Source organism: Ochlerotatus camptorhynchus, unplaced genomic scaffold (assembly GCF_037179485.1).
Source record: "Ochlerotatus camptorhynchus isolate MF236.1 unplaced genomic scaffold, CSIRO-AGI_Acam_v1.1 ptg000090l, whole genome shotgun sequence".
NCBI classification, from domain to species: domain Eukaryota; kingdom Metazoa; phylum Arthropoda; class Insecta; order Diptera; family Culicidae; genus Ochlerotatus; species Ochlerotatus camptorhynchus.
The window spans coordinates 448,577-467,337 of record NW_027040580.1 but is presented as its reverse complement, the minus strand read 5'-3'; the positions used below and the strand labels follow the sequence as shown (position 1 = coordinate 467,337).

Here is an 18,761-nt window from a genome sequence, read left to right as displayed (position 1 = left end):
TATGTTTCTCCAGTGCAATTATGGACTCTTCGGAGAAAGAGCGTATTAATTTATGGTGGTCGAGGGTGGTCAAATGAAAATTCAGTGTGTAACTAGCTCTCAATTTACCATGACAGCCCTGGCTTGTTCGGTTTCCTGGGAAACAGCTAAAATAAATGAAAATATAAACATTTTCACTAATGAAAGCCCATATCGACCAGGAATCCATTACCAGGAAATTAACTTTTTGTAGAATTATCAATAAATTTAGAGAAATTTCCAGTGGAAATTGATGGAAACTTTTTAGAGAGGTTAGCAAGAACTTCTAGAGAAGTCAGAAAAAAGCTCCCGGGAAGCCTACATTGTCGGGATAAACATCAAGGAAATTTTATAAGAAATTTACGGGGCAAGTTGAAAGAAACGTTTAGAGAAGTTCCAGAAGAAGTCATCAGATACTTCCTGGAATAATCAGCAAGTTTTCTTGGGGAACTCCGAGGTAGCTTTCAGGAAAAATCGTACGGTGTCATTCAGAAGAAACTTTCAGAGCAAGTCTAGAAAAATAAACTCTCAGATGATGTCTGCATGAGGAAATCAGAAGCACTTCTAGAGAAAGCCCGAATAAACTTTCAGGAGAAGTTGCAGGAATCTTCTGGTGCACACTGGGGCAGAAATGCAATCTAGCGGATCAAAATTAATAACTCCGAAGCGAATCATTTCCGCGACTCCCATTCCTAGTTGAGCATTCAGTCGGTTAACAACGTCCCGGTTTCAGTTGCGCGGCATCTAGTTTTTTTCGGTGTTTTTTTCGCCCGAGCGGTTTTTTTCACCCCCCATTGGGTGCCCCAAGTGACCAGTGTCCAACAGAGGAAGTGGAATTTCATCGGCCGAGCCCCTTGGAGTTACCATCCAGCTTTAATTCATCCCGGTAATCCATCACCGGAGTTAACGGCGTCGTCAAGTCCATCATTTTTTCACGCCGTCGCGAGGGTGTGCAAGTGATAGTGAAGCGTGTCGTATCACCAGCTTGCTGACCCACCAACACCAACCATCACCACCGGATAGCAGCGTGGACCAACACCAACACACCACGTGATAGCAGCGTTTCCACACACACGCTTTGTGCCGGTGTAGTTAAGTAGCGAATAAGTTTTATTTATTGCCCCTTTGTTTTAGTTTCCCCTTTCTCCCATCCCACGCAAATATTTTCTTCTTCTTCTTCTTCTTTTTTCTCTTGTCCCTGTGTGTTCCCTGTGTGTAGTTGTTTTGTATCTATTGCGGTGGCAGTTGCCCCGCAATGGATGGTAATAGTGATGGCGGGGGGAATACCCTTCCTGCCCTTCCCACTGAAGACGAACTGTCCGACGTGGAAACGTCAGCCACGGTGCAGAAGTACACCGGAACCATCCCGAAGCGGCCCAGGCGAAAACGAGCACCGGAGCCCGTACCGCCTACCCCATCTCCTCCTACCCCGCCTAATCCATCGCCACCAACACCACCAGCACCGTCACCCCCCGCACCAAACCCGTTTCCCCCTACCCCACCTAATCCCTCTCCCCCCACACCGCCAAAACCGTCTCCCCCTACTCCGCCTAACCCCGCCAAGAAAACAAAAACTGCCCCCCGCCATAAGTCATACCCAGACGCCTCGACAGGCCCATGGGTTGTTTTTTTCCGACCCAAACAAAAACCGCTTAACGTTAACCAGATCGAAAAAGATCTATTCAAACGTTTCTCGTCAGTGACCGACATTTTGAAGGTGAGGCCAGACAAACTGCGCGTCACTGTTGGTAACCGCAAGCAGGCGAATGAGATTGTTGCCTGCGAGCTTTTTACGTTAGAGTACCGCGTTTACATTCCCAGTCGTGACGTGGAAATCGAAGGAGTGGTCACCGAAGCGAGTTTGACCTGCGATGACTTCTTGAAGAGGGGGGTTGGTGTCTTCAAGAACCCCGTTCTTCCAGAAGTCAAGATTCTTGACTGCACCCAAATGCAGTCAGCATCCCTCGACGGGACAAAAAAAATCTATTCGCTGACTGACTCGTTTCGAGTGACTTTCTCCGGATCGACTCTGCCAGATTACGTCCGAATTGGGAGGGTTCGACTTCCTGTGCGGTTGTTTATACCAAGGGTGATGAACTGCACCAAGTGCAAACAATTAGGCCACACCGCCGCCTTCTGCGGCAACAAGCCACGATGCGATCAGTGCGGCGAGAAGCATGCGGAGGGTGCTTGTGGTGCTCCTCCTAAATGTGTTTATTGTTTGGCACCTCCGCATCCTCTCGCAGATTGCCCGAAGTATAAACAGCAAGGAAAAAAACTTGAACGGTCTCTGAAGGCGCGCTCTCAGCGTTCCTTTGCGGAGATCTTGAAGACTTTCAATCCTCCTCCCAAAATCACTCCGGAAAAAGAAAACAATAATCCGTTCAATCTTCTCCCAGTTGACGAGGACGACACTGACTCAGAGGGCAATGACGGAAGTCCTTTTGTTTTCAAAGGTCCTTCAAGGAAGCGATCCAAGAATGACTCGCAGAAAACTAAAAAAACTGACTCCCAAGCCCACTTGGATAAATCAAGAGGTCACGGAAATAAACCGAAACCCAATCCACCGGGTTTTAAGCCTGTCGATTATGACAAAGAATTTCCGGGGCTTCCGGGAACATCTAAAACCCCAGATGTCCCAGTTTTGCAACCAGAACAGCAGAACGCCATGTTCACGCTTTCTGGAATTGTGGACAGCATTCTCGATCTGTTCAACATCACTGACCCTCTTCGGAGCATCATTAACATGATGCTTCCAATCGTGAAACCTTTTCTGAAGCAATTTGCTTCCAAGTGGCCCCTCCTTGCTTCATTCGTGTCCTTCGATGGATAATTTTCCAAAAAATGATACGGTATCTCTCCTTCAATGGAATTGTAGAAGCATTTTACCAAAACTAGACATATTCAAATTTTTACTGCATAACATACACTGTGATGCGTTTGCTCTCTGCGAAACATGGCTCTCTCCAGATGTTAACCTTTCTCTTCACGACTACAACATTATCCGTCTCGATCGTGCAGATTCGTACGGTGGGGTGCTCCTAGGGGTCAACAAACAACACTCATTCTACAGAATCGACCTTCCTCCAGTGTCAGGTATTGAAATTGTCGCATGTCAGGTGAATATTAGAGGTAAAACCTTCAGTATTACCTCGTTATACATCCCTCCGAGAACGGCTGTTTCTCGGCGAGCGCTATCTGACATCTGCTCAGTGCTACCTGAGCCGCGGTTGATCTTAGGGGATTTTAATTCCCACGGTACAGGCTGGGGAGAGCTGTACGATGACAACCGCTCAACCACCATCTATGACCTATGCGACGATTTCAATATGACCATTCTAAACACCGGTGAAGTAACTCGAATAGCCAAACCTCCAGCAAGAGAGAGCAGACTAGACTTGTCACTCTGTTCGAACTCACTATCATTGGATTGCATGTGGGAGGTAATCCAAGACCCCTATGGTAGTGATCATTTGCCCATCAAAATTTCGATTTCCAACGGTTCATCTTCACAGTGTCCAATCAACATCGCGTACGATCTCACGAGAAACATCAATTGGGAAGAATACGCGAACGCGGTCCGTGACGGTTCAGAATCGGTCGACGTTCTCTCTCCGTTGGATGAGTACTCCTTCCTATCGCGGCTCATAGTGGATTGCGCGCTACAAGCACAAACGAAGCCTGTTCCTGGCACTACCATTCGCAAACGTCCTCCCACTGTGTGGTGGGACCAGGAATGCACCGACGTGAATAAAGAGAAGTCTACCGCGTTTAAACAGTTTCGTAAATACGGTTCCCGCGAATACTTTGAGCGGTATACGGAGCTAGAGGAAAAGTTTAAGAGCTTGGTCAGGGCCAAAAAACGCGGTTACTGGCGTCGGTTCGTCGAAGGGCTATCGCGAGAGACTTCCATGCAAACGCTCTGGAATGTCGGCAGGAGAATGCGTAACGCGGCATCGTCGGTCAACGAGGGCAAGGAGTACTCTAACAAGTGGATTTTCGACTTCGCGCGTAAGGTTTGTCCCGATTCGGTTCCGGTCCGATGCAACACTCGCGATCCGCCGCTGGAAAACGATGACATGGACTCCCCGTTTTCGATGGTAGAATTCTCAATTGCTCTTCTTTCATGCAATAACTCAGCTCCGGGAATTGATCGAATCAAGTTCAACCTGCTCAAGAACCTCCCAGAAGTCACAAAGAGGCGATTGTTGAACTTGTTCAATCGATTCCTTGAGCTCAACGTTGTTCCGGATGATTGGAGACAAGTGAGAGTTATCGCCATCCAGAAGCCCGGTAAACCCGCTTCGGATCATAATTCGTACCGTCCCATCGCGATGCTGTCGTGTATTCGGAAGCTGTTAGAAAAAATGATTCTTCTTCGTCTGGACAAGTGGGTCGAGGCGAATGGCTTACTCTCAGATACGCAATTTGGATTCCGTAGGGGCAAAGGGACGAACGACTGCATTGCGTTGCTTTCAACTGAAATCCAATTAGCCTATGCTGAAAAACAGCAGATGGGTTCAGTTTTCTTGGACATTAAAGGGGCGTTTGATTCTGTTTGCATCGACATCCTTTCGGACAAACTCCATGCGAGTGGGCTTTCTCCGATTATCAACAATTTCCTGTTTAATTTGTTGTCCGAGAAACGAATGAGCTTCTCTCATGGCAACACGGAAATTGCACGAATCAGCTACATGGGTCTTCCACAAGGCTCATGTTTAAGTCCCCTCCTGTACAACTTCTATGTCAAAGACATTGATGAATGTCTGGCCGAAAATTGCACGCTAAGGCAGCTTGCAGATGACGGCGTGGTTTTCATGGTTGGACCAACAGCACCGGACCTGCAAGGACCATTGCAAGATACCTTGGATAATTTGTCTACTTGGGCAATGAATCTGGGTATCGAATTCTCTCCGGAGAAAACAGAGATGGTTGTTTTTTCTAGGAAGCTTTATCCAGCACAGTTTCAGCTTCAACTTATGGGTAGAACAATCACTCACAGCATGTCGTTTAAGTATTTAGGTGTCTGGTTCGATTCCAAGTGCACTTGGGGAAAACACATAGCGTATCTGAGGCAGAGATGCCAACAGCGAATCAATTTCCTTCGTTCCATTACCGGCACTTCATGGGGAGCCCATCCGGAAGATCTGATAAGACTCTACAAGACCACCATTCTCTCGATTTTGGAGTACGGTAGCTTTTGCTTTCAATCGGCGGCGGGGACGCACATATTGAAGCTCCAAAGGATTCAATATCGTTGCATTCGAATCGCGCTAGGTTGTATGCAATCGACGCATACCATGAGTCTTGAAGTTCTTGCGGGCGTCCTCCCCTTAACAAATCGTTTTGCGGATTTATCGTTCCGGTTCCTCATCCGCTGTGAAGTCATGAACCCGCTGGTGATCGAAAACTTTGAGAAGCTGCTAGAGCGGAATCCTCAAACACGATTCATGAGCTTGTACTACGAGTACATGACTCTGGACATCGGCCCCTCCTCGTTCAACCCCAATCGCGCTGTCTCCCATCATTTCAGTGGTTCTTCCGTGAGATTCGATCTCACAATGAGGCAGGAGATTCAAGGAATTCCAGAGCCTCACCGTGCCCTGATTGTCCCAACTATTTTTGCGAACAAATACCGCCACGTCCCCACCGAGAAGAGATTTTTCACAGATGGGTCGGTGATAAATGCGTCCACTGGTTTTGGAGTATTCCACGATCTTCATAGCGCCTCATACAAGCTTCAAAAGCCGTGTTCGGTATACGTTGCTGAACTAGCAGCTATATCGTACACGTTAGAGCGTATTGCCTCACTTCCACCTGACCAATATTTCATTTTTACGGATAGCCTAAGCTCCCTGGAGGCTATGCGTGCAATGAGGCCGATGAAGCACTCGGCGTATTTCCTCCAGGAAATACGATCGTCATTGAGTGCTTTATCAAACAGCTCACATGTCATCACCTTGGTATGGGTCCCTTCTCATTGCTCTATCCCGGGCAATGAGAAAGCGGACTCGCTAGCCAAGGTGGGCGCTATGGAAGGCGATATTTACGAGCGACAAATCGCCTACCACGAATTTTTCACGATTTCTCGTCAGCAAGTCCTCGCCAACTGGCAACAAAAGTGGAATGATGGTGATCTGGGAAGATGGCTACATTCTATTGTCCCACAGGTGTCGATCAAACCCTGGTTCAAAGGGTTGGATATGAGTCGTGATTTTATTCGTGTAATGTCCAGGCTCATGTCCAATCACTGTTCGTTAAACGCCCACCTCTTCCGTATTACGCTTGCCGACAGCAACTTGTGCACCTGTGGAAACGGTTATCACGACATCGAGCATGTTGTTTGGTCCTGCTCCTTGCATCATGAGGCGAGATCCGTTCTGTGTGATTCCCTTAGGGTCCGAGGAAAACAACCCTTTAAGCCAATTAGAGACGTCTTGGCTTGCCGTGATATCGACTTTATGAAGCTTATTTACGACTTTCTTAAAGCTGTTGATTTATGTGTTTAGTGTTTTGTGTTTTAGTCATCCTTTACGTTTAAGTTTTAAATTAGTTCAAAATGCTTTCCCTTGTCCTCCCTCCAAATGATAAATAAATGTAATCCCTAATCTCGAGTAAACCGCGAGTAATCGGCCCCCGTTCTACTAACATTAGTTGTAAGAAAATGATATTCACACACAATTATGTAAAAATATTCGGCTCCGCAAAGCTAACGCATTTGAGCCTTGACAAATAAATGGATTATAAAAAAAAAAAAAAAAAAAATTTCCGCGACTTGGTGTCTTGGTCAATGTTTCTCTTCATAATAAGGACAATCTATTGACATAAACAAATAGTTCAAATCTCTTCCGCAAAGATGGCGCCACAATCAAACTTCTTTCTCTTGCGTTTTGGAGACTTAATGTCTCCGGCAAAGTTGTTTATCTTGACAAAATGTGTTGATGAGTAGTTGAATGCTCATGGCAAAATCCAAACTGCTCATCTGCAAAAATTGAGTTCGTATTGATGTGAAGCATCATTCTATTTAAAATTATCTTTTCAAAAAGTTTACTTATTGAAGAAATTAAACTTATTGGACAGTAGCTAGAAGCTTCAGCTGGATTTTTATCCGGCTTCAAAATTGGAAAAACTTTGGCATTTTTCCATTTATCAGGAAAGTATGTCAAATGGAAACATCTGTTAAATAATTTTACCAAGAAAGACAAGGTACTCTCTGGGAGTTTTTTTTATGAGGATATAGAAAATTCCATCATCACCTGGAGCTTTCATATTATGAAACTTTTAAGTTATAGATCTTGCTTCGTCCAAATCAGTCCCCCAGGAATCATCGAAAATATTTTCCCGAGAGAAAATATTCAGATAATCCCGAGCAACCTGATCCTCAATAGGACTAGTAAGACCCAAACTGAAATTATGGGAACTCTCGAATTGCGCAGCAAGTTTCTGAGCTTTTCACGAATTTGTGATCAAACTTTTACCGCCTTTTTTGAGCGTTGGAATAGGCTTTTGAGGTTTTCTGAAATTTTTTGTTAGTTTCCAAAAGGGTTTGGAACTCGATTCTAATTTAGAAAGATTATTTTCAAAAGTTTTGTTCCTCAGGGCAGATAATCGCTTATTAAGTTGTTTTGCAAATCCCGCCAGATAACTTTCTTGGCAGGATCGATTCATTTCATCTTTGGTTTGCAAAGGAATGTTTGGATCGAAGCTATATTCCATAAATGTTCGATATTGCTCCCAATCAGCTCTATGGTAATTGATAGTAGAGCTGTTGGGATTAGAAACTATTTCTTAGGATATTTCAAAAGTTACTGGAAGGTGATCAGAACCGAAGTTAGCATGGGTAACCAATTGGCTACAAAGTTGACATGAATCAGTTAAGACCAAATCAATAGTTGAGGGATTTCTTGCTGAAGAAAAGCATGTTGGGCTGTTTGGATATTGAATAGTGTAATAACCTGCAGAACAATCATCAAACAGAATATTACCATTGGAATTGATTTGAGCATTATTCCATGAGCAGTGTTTTGCATTAAAATCACCAATAATGAAGAATTTAGACCTATGACGGGTTAGTGTCTGAAGGTAACCCTTGAGAAAATTATTTTGCTGGCCTACGCATTGGAATGGCAAATAGGCAGCTATAAACGTAAGTTGTCCAAATTCAAACAAGATTCATGAGTTTGTACTATGAGTACATGACGCTGGAGGTTGGTCCTTCTTCATTAATCTCCAATCGTGATTGCTTCCAAGCCTTCTATAGTTCCTCTGTAAATTTTGATCTGACCATGATGCAAGAAATCCATGGAATACCAGATCACCATCGGTCGATGGTTGTTCCCTCAATTTTTGCAATCAAGTACCACCATGTAAGTAACGATAAAAGATTTTTCACAGATGGGTCAACCATAAATGCTTCCACTGGATTTGGTGTATTTAATCAATTTCATAGCGCCTCCTATAAACTGCAGAAACCATGCTCCGTATACGTTGCGGAACTCGCAGCTATATTTTACGCAGTAGAGCGAATTGCCTCACTACCTTCTGACCATTATTTCATTTTTACGGATAGTCTTAGCTCATTGGAGGCTATTCGTTCAATGAGGCCGATGAAGCACTCCTCGTATTTCCTGCCTGAAATACGATCTAAACTGAGTGCTTTATCTAACTGCTCCTATACTATCACCTTAGCTTGGGTCCCATCTCATTGCTCAATTCCGGGTAATGAGAAAGCGGACTCATTGGCTAAGGTGGGCGCTATGGAAGGCGATATTTTTGAGCGACAAATCGCCTTCAACGAATTTTTCTCCATTGCTCGCCAGCAAGTCCTCATCAGTTGGCAACAAAAATGGAATGATGGTGAATTGGGAAGATGGTTACATTCTATTCTCTCACAGGTGTCGAACAAACCATGGTTCAAAGGGTTGGACATGAGCCGCGACTTTATACGCGTTATATCAAGGCTTATGTCCAATCACTGCTCGTTAGACTCGCACTTCTATCGAATTGGGCTCTCAGGCAGCAATTTATGTGCGTGTGGCAGTGGTTATCACGATATCGAGCATGTTGTTTGGTCGTGTACCTTACACCGTGTTGCCAGATCTGAGTTATCCACATCCCTCAGGGCCCGAGGAAAACAACCCGCGATACCCGTTAGAGATGTCTTGGCGAGCCGAGACCTTGACTATTTGAATTTAATTTATGTGTTTTTAAAACGGATAGATTTGAGGATTTAGAAGTTAGTGTCATCTTGTGTTCTCCCAAGTTGTTAGCTACCCATCGGTGTACCCCCATGTTTGTCTTTTTCATCAGAGTGTCGCCTAGTTCGAGATCAAGAGCACATTGCTCTCCAAACCTTGTGTTCACAATCCCTACCCTGCCATCCATTTGTTACAATTTGTTACCCCTAACCTCGAGATAGCCGCGAGTAATCGGCCCCCGCTTTACTAACGTTAGTTTTAAGTAATTTTGTTATCTAAACAATGAATATCGGCTCCGCAAAGCTACAGCAAATGAGCCTGGAAAAATAAACGAATTATTTAAAAAAAAAAAAAAAAAACTCCCAAAGTTTTAAAAACTTTGGCTTCAAATGCAGAAAGAATTTTATGTTTGATTCGTCTATGAACAATGATTCAGTTATAACGGCAATATGGACGTTATGAACTCTTTAAAAGTTAAATAGCTCGTCTTCATTATCTTTAAGAGATCGAGCATTCCAATTTAAAATATTTAATGCTTTAAAATCCATTGCTGTTGAACTTCAGCAATGGATTTTAAAGCATTAAATATTTTAAATTGACATGAAAATATTGTTCGCAAATTTTACTCCAGTTTATATAGCTTCAAACATGGAGTTAGATTTAAGCATATCAGTAATTATGTCAATTAATGATTTCTGTAAAAATTTCATTTTAGGGGCAGTAATGCTTCCTAAGTCAAAATTTCCGTTAGAATTACGTTGGTTAGTATTTTGATTTCTACCCGTTGCAATAGCAGCATAGGGAGCTCCATTAACTCGCTGAACATTGTAAGCAGCGAGGGGAGTAGGTATAGATGAAAAATTTTAAAGCAGCAATTTGTGCTGCTTCTCAGTAAGATACTTGAGAAGACATTTAAATCCGTCCAAGGTTTCAGCCCATACACGGCATTCACCTCGACGTCCAATTTTTAGTGAAAACTTAACTTTCACGAAGTTCAAAAGTTCCATGCGAAGAGCATGGAAATCGGAAGTGATGATCACAATAGGGGGAATCTTTTCCTTTTTGGCATTAAGCCGGGAAAGTTTACTAGAATTTGGATCATTCTCATCATCCGTGAGCAAATAAAATTGATTGCTCAAATTAACTTCATCAGAAGGGGGATCAAGAGTTTGCCCTTTTCTTTTGTGCTTAGGCGCCATGGCGGCACTAAATTTTTATCCAAATCGACTTCCAAGCAGATTACTATAAGAATCTGAAGGATCGAAGAGGAATTTTCCATATTGATATCCAAGAAGGATTACCTCGGGTAGGGTGCACGAGCACGATGCGGACTGATTGTTAAGGGCCTGATGTAACATTATAAACAGCTGCCATTTTAACTGATACGGAAACCGATCCGACAAAGTTCGTGCCTCTAACCTCTAAAATCGAATTATCACAAACTAATCAGCGTAATAATTCGAATGTAGCTGTTATCACACTGTTTAGAACAATAGGTTCAGAAACAATCATAAACTTGTGTCAACAGCCGAAATCGTATAACACGATCGAAGATCACCAGTAAAACTATGTGGGTTACCGTGCCCCTTACTTCACAAAGTAAACTACGACTGATCCCCGATCCGGCACAACCGGCATCCCGTCCACGCATACCAACATCACTACCAGATAAGGGAAATTTTCCCCTACACACTGAATCACCGCTTCCCTGTTCGGTAATTTTTTTACAGTTTTACACAAAAATACCGAACATTAAGCTACTTTCAATAAAACTACTGATGTTCAGTAGCTTTTGCGACAAACTACTGAATACTGTAATGGCAAGCACTCAATTTTCCGTAAACAAACAGCTTTACGGTGAATGACTAAAACTCAGTAAAATGGAGTACCGGGTTTACAGTATCCATTATCTTTTACTGAACAGACATCGAACGAAATTCCATACTTGCCTCGAGCTTATTTGGAAATCTCTGAGTGAAATCTTTATGAAAATAAGTGAAACATCTGGAAGCCAACGCAAAAGTGCAGAAACTGACACGGAATTGGACAGTTTATGCACGCCTGCATCGACTTCCAGTTGTTTCACTGATTTTGAAGCTGAACAATTCACTAACATTGTCTGTTGTTGAGCTCCAGACATGGACACGCCATCCGGCACACGAAGAGAGCCACCAACCGGCTGAACCACCAGGAAGCGCTAAACATGTTGATCTCAGTCCCCAAAGAAAAATCGTAAAAAGTTACATTTTAATCCTACCCATCGTATGAAACCCAAAAAAAAAAAAAAAATCATTACTACCAGTAAATAAACTTTTTTGATAAATTTACTGACTTATTCATCAAAATACTGAAATAAAAATACTGGAAAAACTCAGCAAATACAAATTTAAATGTAAATGTTATGATATGTTTTATTAATTATTGCCAAGAAAATATTCATAAATATAGCCTTATAACATATTATAATAGACTGGCCCGCATTTATATGGGGAATTTTTTTTTATTATTTTTTTTCAGATAGATTTGTGCCATTAGGTGAGAAAACCACTATCTGAAAATCTCAGCTCATTTGGATGTAACACGAGCTGGCGCTTTTGATTTAAAATTTATATGGGAATATTGGTTGAAATGTATAGAGAAATAACATTCCTTCACTCTTTCTTGCATAGAACTGGTTCAGCATACTCGATTAAGTACAGAAGTTCAGCACACGTAGCTTAAACTATAAGGAACAACTTTGCTCAAGACAGCGTCACGATTCAAATTAGTTTTATGGATATATTAATTAATTATGTGCATTCTGCTCGTATATTGCAACAAAATACAGGCAGCTTATGCAACGTATCAACTAGATTACCACTTAAAATAAAAGTTCATATTTTCCACAGGCCAACATACAGACTCGTGTCTTTAGGTGCGATGACCACTCTCTGAATGTTTTAGCTCTTTTTGACGTTACACGGGTTGGCGCTTTTGGTTTAATGTTTATATAGGAGATTTGGTTAAAATTATCATATACAAAATGGTCATGTATATTCAAAAGCGAATATCTAAATAAAACTATCTGGATTCATGATGGAATCTTCAGCAAAGTTGTTACTCATTATTTGAACTACAAGTTTTGAAAATCTGAATCAAATCTGAATCAAACTTTTTCCCATTTCCCTTACAAATTTCAAACTAAAAGCGCCAGCTCATCTTAGAATCAAATGAGCTGAAACTTTTGGAGAATAGTTTTCTCACCTAATGGCACAAATCTAGGGGTTGGTCCGTGGAAAATTAGAACTTTTATTATTATTTTTGGTTGAATACTTAAAACTTAGCAAACATTTCCATCCTGTAAAAAAAAAATAATTAGTGCACGGCATGAGAACATAGGATCCGCTTTCAAAAATTTTGCATGATAAGCAGGCAATAAGCAAATGACACTATAAATTTACCTTCCGTTCGAAAATGTTTGGTAACCTTGCCTGAAAATAATGCTTTCTTCGAGAAAACAAAAGGGAAAGCAATCAAATGTGTTCAGTTTCCCCTGCGGTGCTGGATTCAGGTTGAATGGTCATTTAAATTATCTTTTGTTAGTCTGATAAAAGAAGTGATTTTAAAAATTCCGAATAAATTTGTCCAGCCAACGAAGCTTTTCAACAAGTGATTTAAAAATTTGCTCCCTCATCCTCGTCGTAGTTCATTCACCCTGTTCGTGACTGATACTTTTCCATCATTCGATTTTCCCGCAGTGGAGAAGCCTCCGACGATTTTGATCCGTCACCAAAATGGACCAATTGCGCAAAGTAACGATGGAAAATTGATAGTCTACCCCGGCACGACGGTTCATCTGGAGTGCCTATGGATGAGACGGTTTGGCAATCCGAAATGGAATGTCAGTCATGACTATAGGAAATATCCCGAAGGTTGGAGCTCGGACGAGGGACGAGACCCGCAGCTAGAATACCGAATCAGTATCATGCATGCGGTGAAGGATGATTCTGGAATTTTCACATGTGTAACCCCGGCCCGTCACACGCACGCCGTAGAAGTGATTGTTAAGGTGGGCATGACTGTGTTTTTTTTTCATTCCCTTCGGCTGTGAAATTTCTTTCGTTTCTGTTATCGACAGCCCGTTCAATGCAACGAAATTCAAGTCAGACGAGGACTATCTGCCAGCAATTTGGAGACGATGATGGGAATCAGAGTGCTATTTTCATGTACCAACGGAAACGCACTGATCGGTACACCGGAAATTACTTGTCTGCCAAGTGGCAATTGGAGTGCCCCACTTCCCGTGTGCGAAAGTGTTGAATGTGGAGAAGTTCCAATTCAGGCAAACAGTAACGGCTCTGCTCCTCGGGTTGCCATACTATCGCGCGAGGTTGGAGGACGATCAGCGTTCTCCTGTCCACTCGGGTACGGTTTGCGGGGACCGAGTGAAGCCATCTGTTTGCCATCCGGTGAATGGGGTGGCCCATTCCCGACGTGCGTTGGTAGGTTTTCGGTTCGAAATGAGTTTTTCAAATCTGCTTTAAATCGAATGTTTATTTTCTCCAGAGGTTCAGTGCTTCCATCCGGGTGCACCGCAGAATGGATACGCTCAGGGAACGCCTCCCTATAGGGCTGGTGATGTCGTACAGTTCAACTGCAACCCGGAGTACATGATGCAAGGTCAGCCCATCATTGCCTGCCAGGATAATGGGCGATGGTCAGGAGGACTGCCAAAGTGTGAGTATTGATTGATGCCAGGATTGCAATTGTGTATTTGAGGCTGCGATTGTTTGTTAACAGGTGTCCAGGCATGCTCCTACCCCGGGACGGCAATCAGCGGTCGAATGTCGTCGGTCAAGTTCTACTATTCAATCGGCGAAAGCATCACATTCACGTGCGATAACGGACTGGAGCTGCGAGGGGCCAAGATGCTCAAGTGTTTGAAAAATGGCAAGTGGTCCAATGCCATTCCCACCTGTGTCAATCCGGATGCGGTGAACGTGCGTAGTGATGCCAAAGGCATCTTCAAACGGGAAAATTAAACTGTCGTCGTTCCAACGACCATGGAGTGGTTTCTATTCCCCTGAATGCTACCCTGGGGAAACATACATATATCAATGAAAAACGTCTATATTTAGAAGATAACCGTAGACGTTCCACGTAGGCTGGATCAATCAAGTTTTAATGAAGACATCAAATATACACGTTGACTGTTTTAAGTTTACTACAGAGGCACGGAGGATATTGTTTGATTGCCACTCCCGTCTGTTTGTGTGACAAAACCAGAGGTATAAAATTTAATTCGCTCCAAGCATATTATATCGTTCGTTTGCTTGTTGGCACTTTTTCTCTGTGAAAACAATTATGAATGGGCGGAGAAATCAATTACTGCGATGGTAAACCTACGATAACGGCCGTCACATTAATGACAACAAACAAGGATGATAAAGACAATGACAATGTTGTAAATGTAAATTGGTTTTGTTTGTAGGCTATATAGAAATAGGACGCACTTGGCTCTTGCTGTTGCCGTTTTTCCTCCCCATGGAAATCCCTGAATATCCCATCCCACCCAACCTAGCCGGTAAGCCAGATTATTTATCGTAGTACGATGCATATCTTTATAGTTATATTTTTCATAAATTACCATGCATATAAATTGGATGGCTCTGCAAATTTGAATATTAATATTAATAGAAAGGGTGAAACGAAAATCAAAAAAGGTGAGAAGAAGGGAGCTGCGTTTACGGACTCGTGTTTATTTTGGTGCCATTTTTCAACGTAGACTAATTACAATTTCACGCTGTTACTGTAAATAGAGGATTGAGTGTAATTTATTTATTTATATACCATTAATCTACTATCGCTGTCAGAACTGAGCCACATCTGAAATAATAAATCTCTGATTAAATGCTCACTGGATATCAGTTCGGTTCTCCGTTGCGAGCATGAATATTGTGTAGCTGTTATATTGACAAAGTGCATACATCCACACTCACACACAACAATAGATGATATCTCTAATAAATCAGAATTGATTGAAAGATAAAATTGCGTTTGATTTTAGGTTGCATGGAGAATGGTTCCAACGACTTATTTTTTTTTAACAATATGTGTTATTTGTAAGGCTGAACTAAACTGCAAAGGGAATGGCATGTAGGGGAAGACGGGCATCCTAATTTTTAAGTGCAATTAGATGAAACCTGTACAAATTTGCAGCAATAAATTAAATCAAAATTGGTCATTTCATCTCAAGAGGTCGAACCAATTGCGTTGATCCTCTTCGGTTTGAGCCAAAATTGGTGGGACTACGAATTTTAGGGCAAAGTTTTAAAATCAAAAGTTTTGTTCCAACAGTACCCCCTCACCGCCCTACACTGATTGGCAAAACAAGGTGCTCACCTCATCATTTTTTTCCAATTTATCTCATTTATTTGGTTCAAATTAATGTAAACACTCTGTAGTCTTTATTCATATGTTATTTCTTAAATTCTTTTAAAGTTCTACTAAAGAATACTAAAGAATACTAAAGAAAAGTCTCACTTAAAGAAAAAATATTCAATTATAATTGAAAAAAAAAAACAGGGACAAAAAAGTGCCGACTATGGTAATGCTGAAGAAATAAATGCAGGAGAAGGTAAAATGTATCACAAAATTGATCGTACAGCTGTCCTTAAGTTTAAGAAAAAAAAAAACAGTTTTAAAAGCACAGTTTAAAGAGATACGTTTCTGAATTTCTGGCGGCTGAATAATAAATTTATCAATTATTGGTACGATACACCCGGTACCGTTCAGTAATTAATTTTCTTCGGCTAAAATCATCCCACGGGGTGTTAGTTGTAATGAATTAAATACTAAACATTAGAATTCCAAAATCTCCACGATTGAAAAGAAAGCACTTTTTCCTGCATTTTTATACTTCCACACAACATTTTCATCAGGGATCTTGAACATAAAAACATGTAATCGAGATTTTTCATACAATAGGATTGAACGAAAAGTGGTCCATAGCAAAAATCGCGAAAATCGATTTCCATTCTGTGCACTGGGATAGTGGCTCCCTCACTGGGAAATTGACCTTAGTCACACGGTAGTGTAACAACGATAACATGCCCGTTACCTCAATTTGATTGATGATTAGGCGTTTGTTTTCCAAATTTTTAAAGCCGTTGGTAAATGTGTTATGTTTGGCTAGAGGATGGAGGGGGTAATATAAATCTGCATTTTTACGCGTTACGTAATTTGTGAACATACCCTTATACATTTGTGGTGAAAAAAAAATCAAGTGATTCATGGTTAATTTTAGCCTATCCTAATAAACATATTTTCAACCATGCAGAATAAACAATAGAATATATTCGGTAAGCTCCTTACATGGAGGTTTCCCGTTTTGATACGGTTCTTCCATTAGTTTTACACAATTCAAATCTCTTGACCTAGATTTACGCTTGGATTTCCTAATTTAATTGAGCTGTTTTGTTCATTCCATCGTATTCTGATGAATTTGAGTCCCATGGCTATTCATTATGCAAATGATTCTCTTCGTTTGGTTGCATTCCAAACAAACTGCCAGTGGAGCGATCATCGGTGTGTAAAAATAATTGCTGCACATTTGGATACAGTGTAGAAAAAGAAATACAGGAGGTGACACAGAAAATCAGCGAACCCTTATCAGCGAGTGCATGTAGATGGAGAGGCTCCTCTGTGTAGATAAAATACAGCTTACACCAGTGCTGAAATCTGTAATTGTCCTTAAAAGATCTCACGTGAAATCGACAGACATATTTCAGTGGGTCAGTGGATGAATTGACAAACAAGTTAACTCACGTATCTTTGTCTTTTTTTGTCAATAACATAGATTAACCTCACAACAAAACATAAGGAATTTTACATGACATGTAAACCAAAACCATTTTAAAATTACATCGCTTTAAACTATGTTTTAATTTAATTTTGCCCATCATAAGAACATGATAAAACTCACAAAATATCATGTTTATTCGATTAATTTTCTCTTGCAGTGTAATATCACCACGCGATGTAAAAAATTATCGAAGAACATCGGATTTTCAGCGAAAAAAACCTATAAATTTACATGCTCCTGTAAATTTAAATCAACAAACATTGAGCAATGGCCGATCAAGAGTCATTGACGTTTTTCTAATAAAAATATGCCTTTTTCAAATGTTAATATCTCTGGTTGGGGCTGGTTAGTGCTAAAACACAATTTTTCCAGGAACACCCTAAGTCAACTCCGAAAAATTACTCTAAAACGAGAACGTTAAGAGATAGAAAAATATTATTCTCATCAAAATTGCTTTAAATTACGTCAGCTAGAACTTATTTGAACAACACATGTCTTTATTATGTAAAACAAAAAAGTTAGTTAATAAAAAATCCTCTTATCCACCCTGACGTTTTTTTAAAATTATGGTCACTTTCACATTCTTGGGTCATTCGTGACTTGTCCAGGAGTGAGATTTGAACTCTTGACTTTGGCGTGAAAGGTATGGATATTAACCACTATGCCAGAGTCGAACCCCACCGACCACTCTGACGTTTGCAAACAACAAAAGAAGGGAATTTTAAAGCACAAAAACTTCTTCGAAGACACTGGACATTAAATATTGGAGCAAAGGTGCACATTTTATTTAAATTTGTCATTAGAGTAGTCCTATGAAAACTATCTTTTGTCAATAACTTTTTTAATTAAAAATTTCTCATGATAGCAATTTTCTACAGACTTTTAAAGCTCTGTAGCGTTTTATAAGAAAAGTTGTTGTCTGTATCTCTTCTAATAAAATATATAGGTATCCAATTATATTAAGAAAAATATGTCTTGAGTCGAATTGATTTTACACGAGTTTAAAGTATAACAAACCTCTATTTTTCATATTATTGAGAATAATATACGCCCTTCTAAATGCCGTAATTTTTTTTTTCTTTTTGCCCCAACCAGAGATATTAACATTTGAAAAGGGCATATTTTACACAGCTGGGTAGCGTAGCCTGGGCAATGTTGCCAGTCCGGCAATAGCAAAGTGAAGAGGTGCGACGCGAACACTGGCGCGGTAATTATAGTACGGTGATAGAGGAAATGCTTCACCAAACCTGAGCGTCTGTTCACCATGGAGGTGCGGCTCAAAACGGCGTCTGTTCTCCATGCTAGGAGCGGCTGATCACCGTCCTAGTGCCAGCGTGGGACTCTAAACAGAGCTGTGCACGATGGTCCCCCGGCGAGACAAGGGGTTGGGGCAGGCCCAACAAGGCGCCCTGAAAAAAAAACAAAGTTGTAAATACCGAAGAAAGAAATACGGATCGGAACAATCGGCACAGACCTACGCGACGAAATAAGGACTACGATTGGAAACTCGGAACATGGAACTGCAAATCGCTCGGCTTCCCGGGTTGCGATAGGTTAATCTATGACGAACTTCAGCAACGCAACTTCGAAGTCGTAGCACTGCAGGAACTTTGCTGGACGGGATAAAAGGTATGGAAAAGCGGGCATCGAGCGGCTGCTTTCTACCAGAGCTGTGGCACCACCAACGAGCTGGGAACCGGCTT

General features: G+C 41.4%; 1 protein-coding gene across 1 annotated transcript in view; it reads left to right on the top strand.

Moving 5' to 3' along the window:
• Hasp (Hig-anchoring scaffold protein) overlaps positions 1-15,245 on the top strand; it is a 90,235-nt gene extending 74,990 nt beyond the window's left edge. The window contains exons 12-15 of the mRNA XM_065218589.1: positions 12,953-13,263; positions 13,333-13,696; positions 13,761-13,931; positions 13,995-15,245. Coding sequence (XP_065074661.1) covers positions 12,953-13,263; positions 13,333-13,696; positions 13,761-13,931; positions 13,995-14,236 — 1,088 coding nt within the window. The 3' untranslated portion in view covers positions 14,237-15,245. The remainder of the gene's footprint in view (positions 1-12,952; positions 13,264-13,332; positions 13,697-13,760; positions 13,932-13,994) is intronic.
• The last annotated feature ends 3,516 nt before the right edge of the window (positions 15,246-18,761 follow it).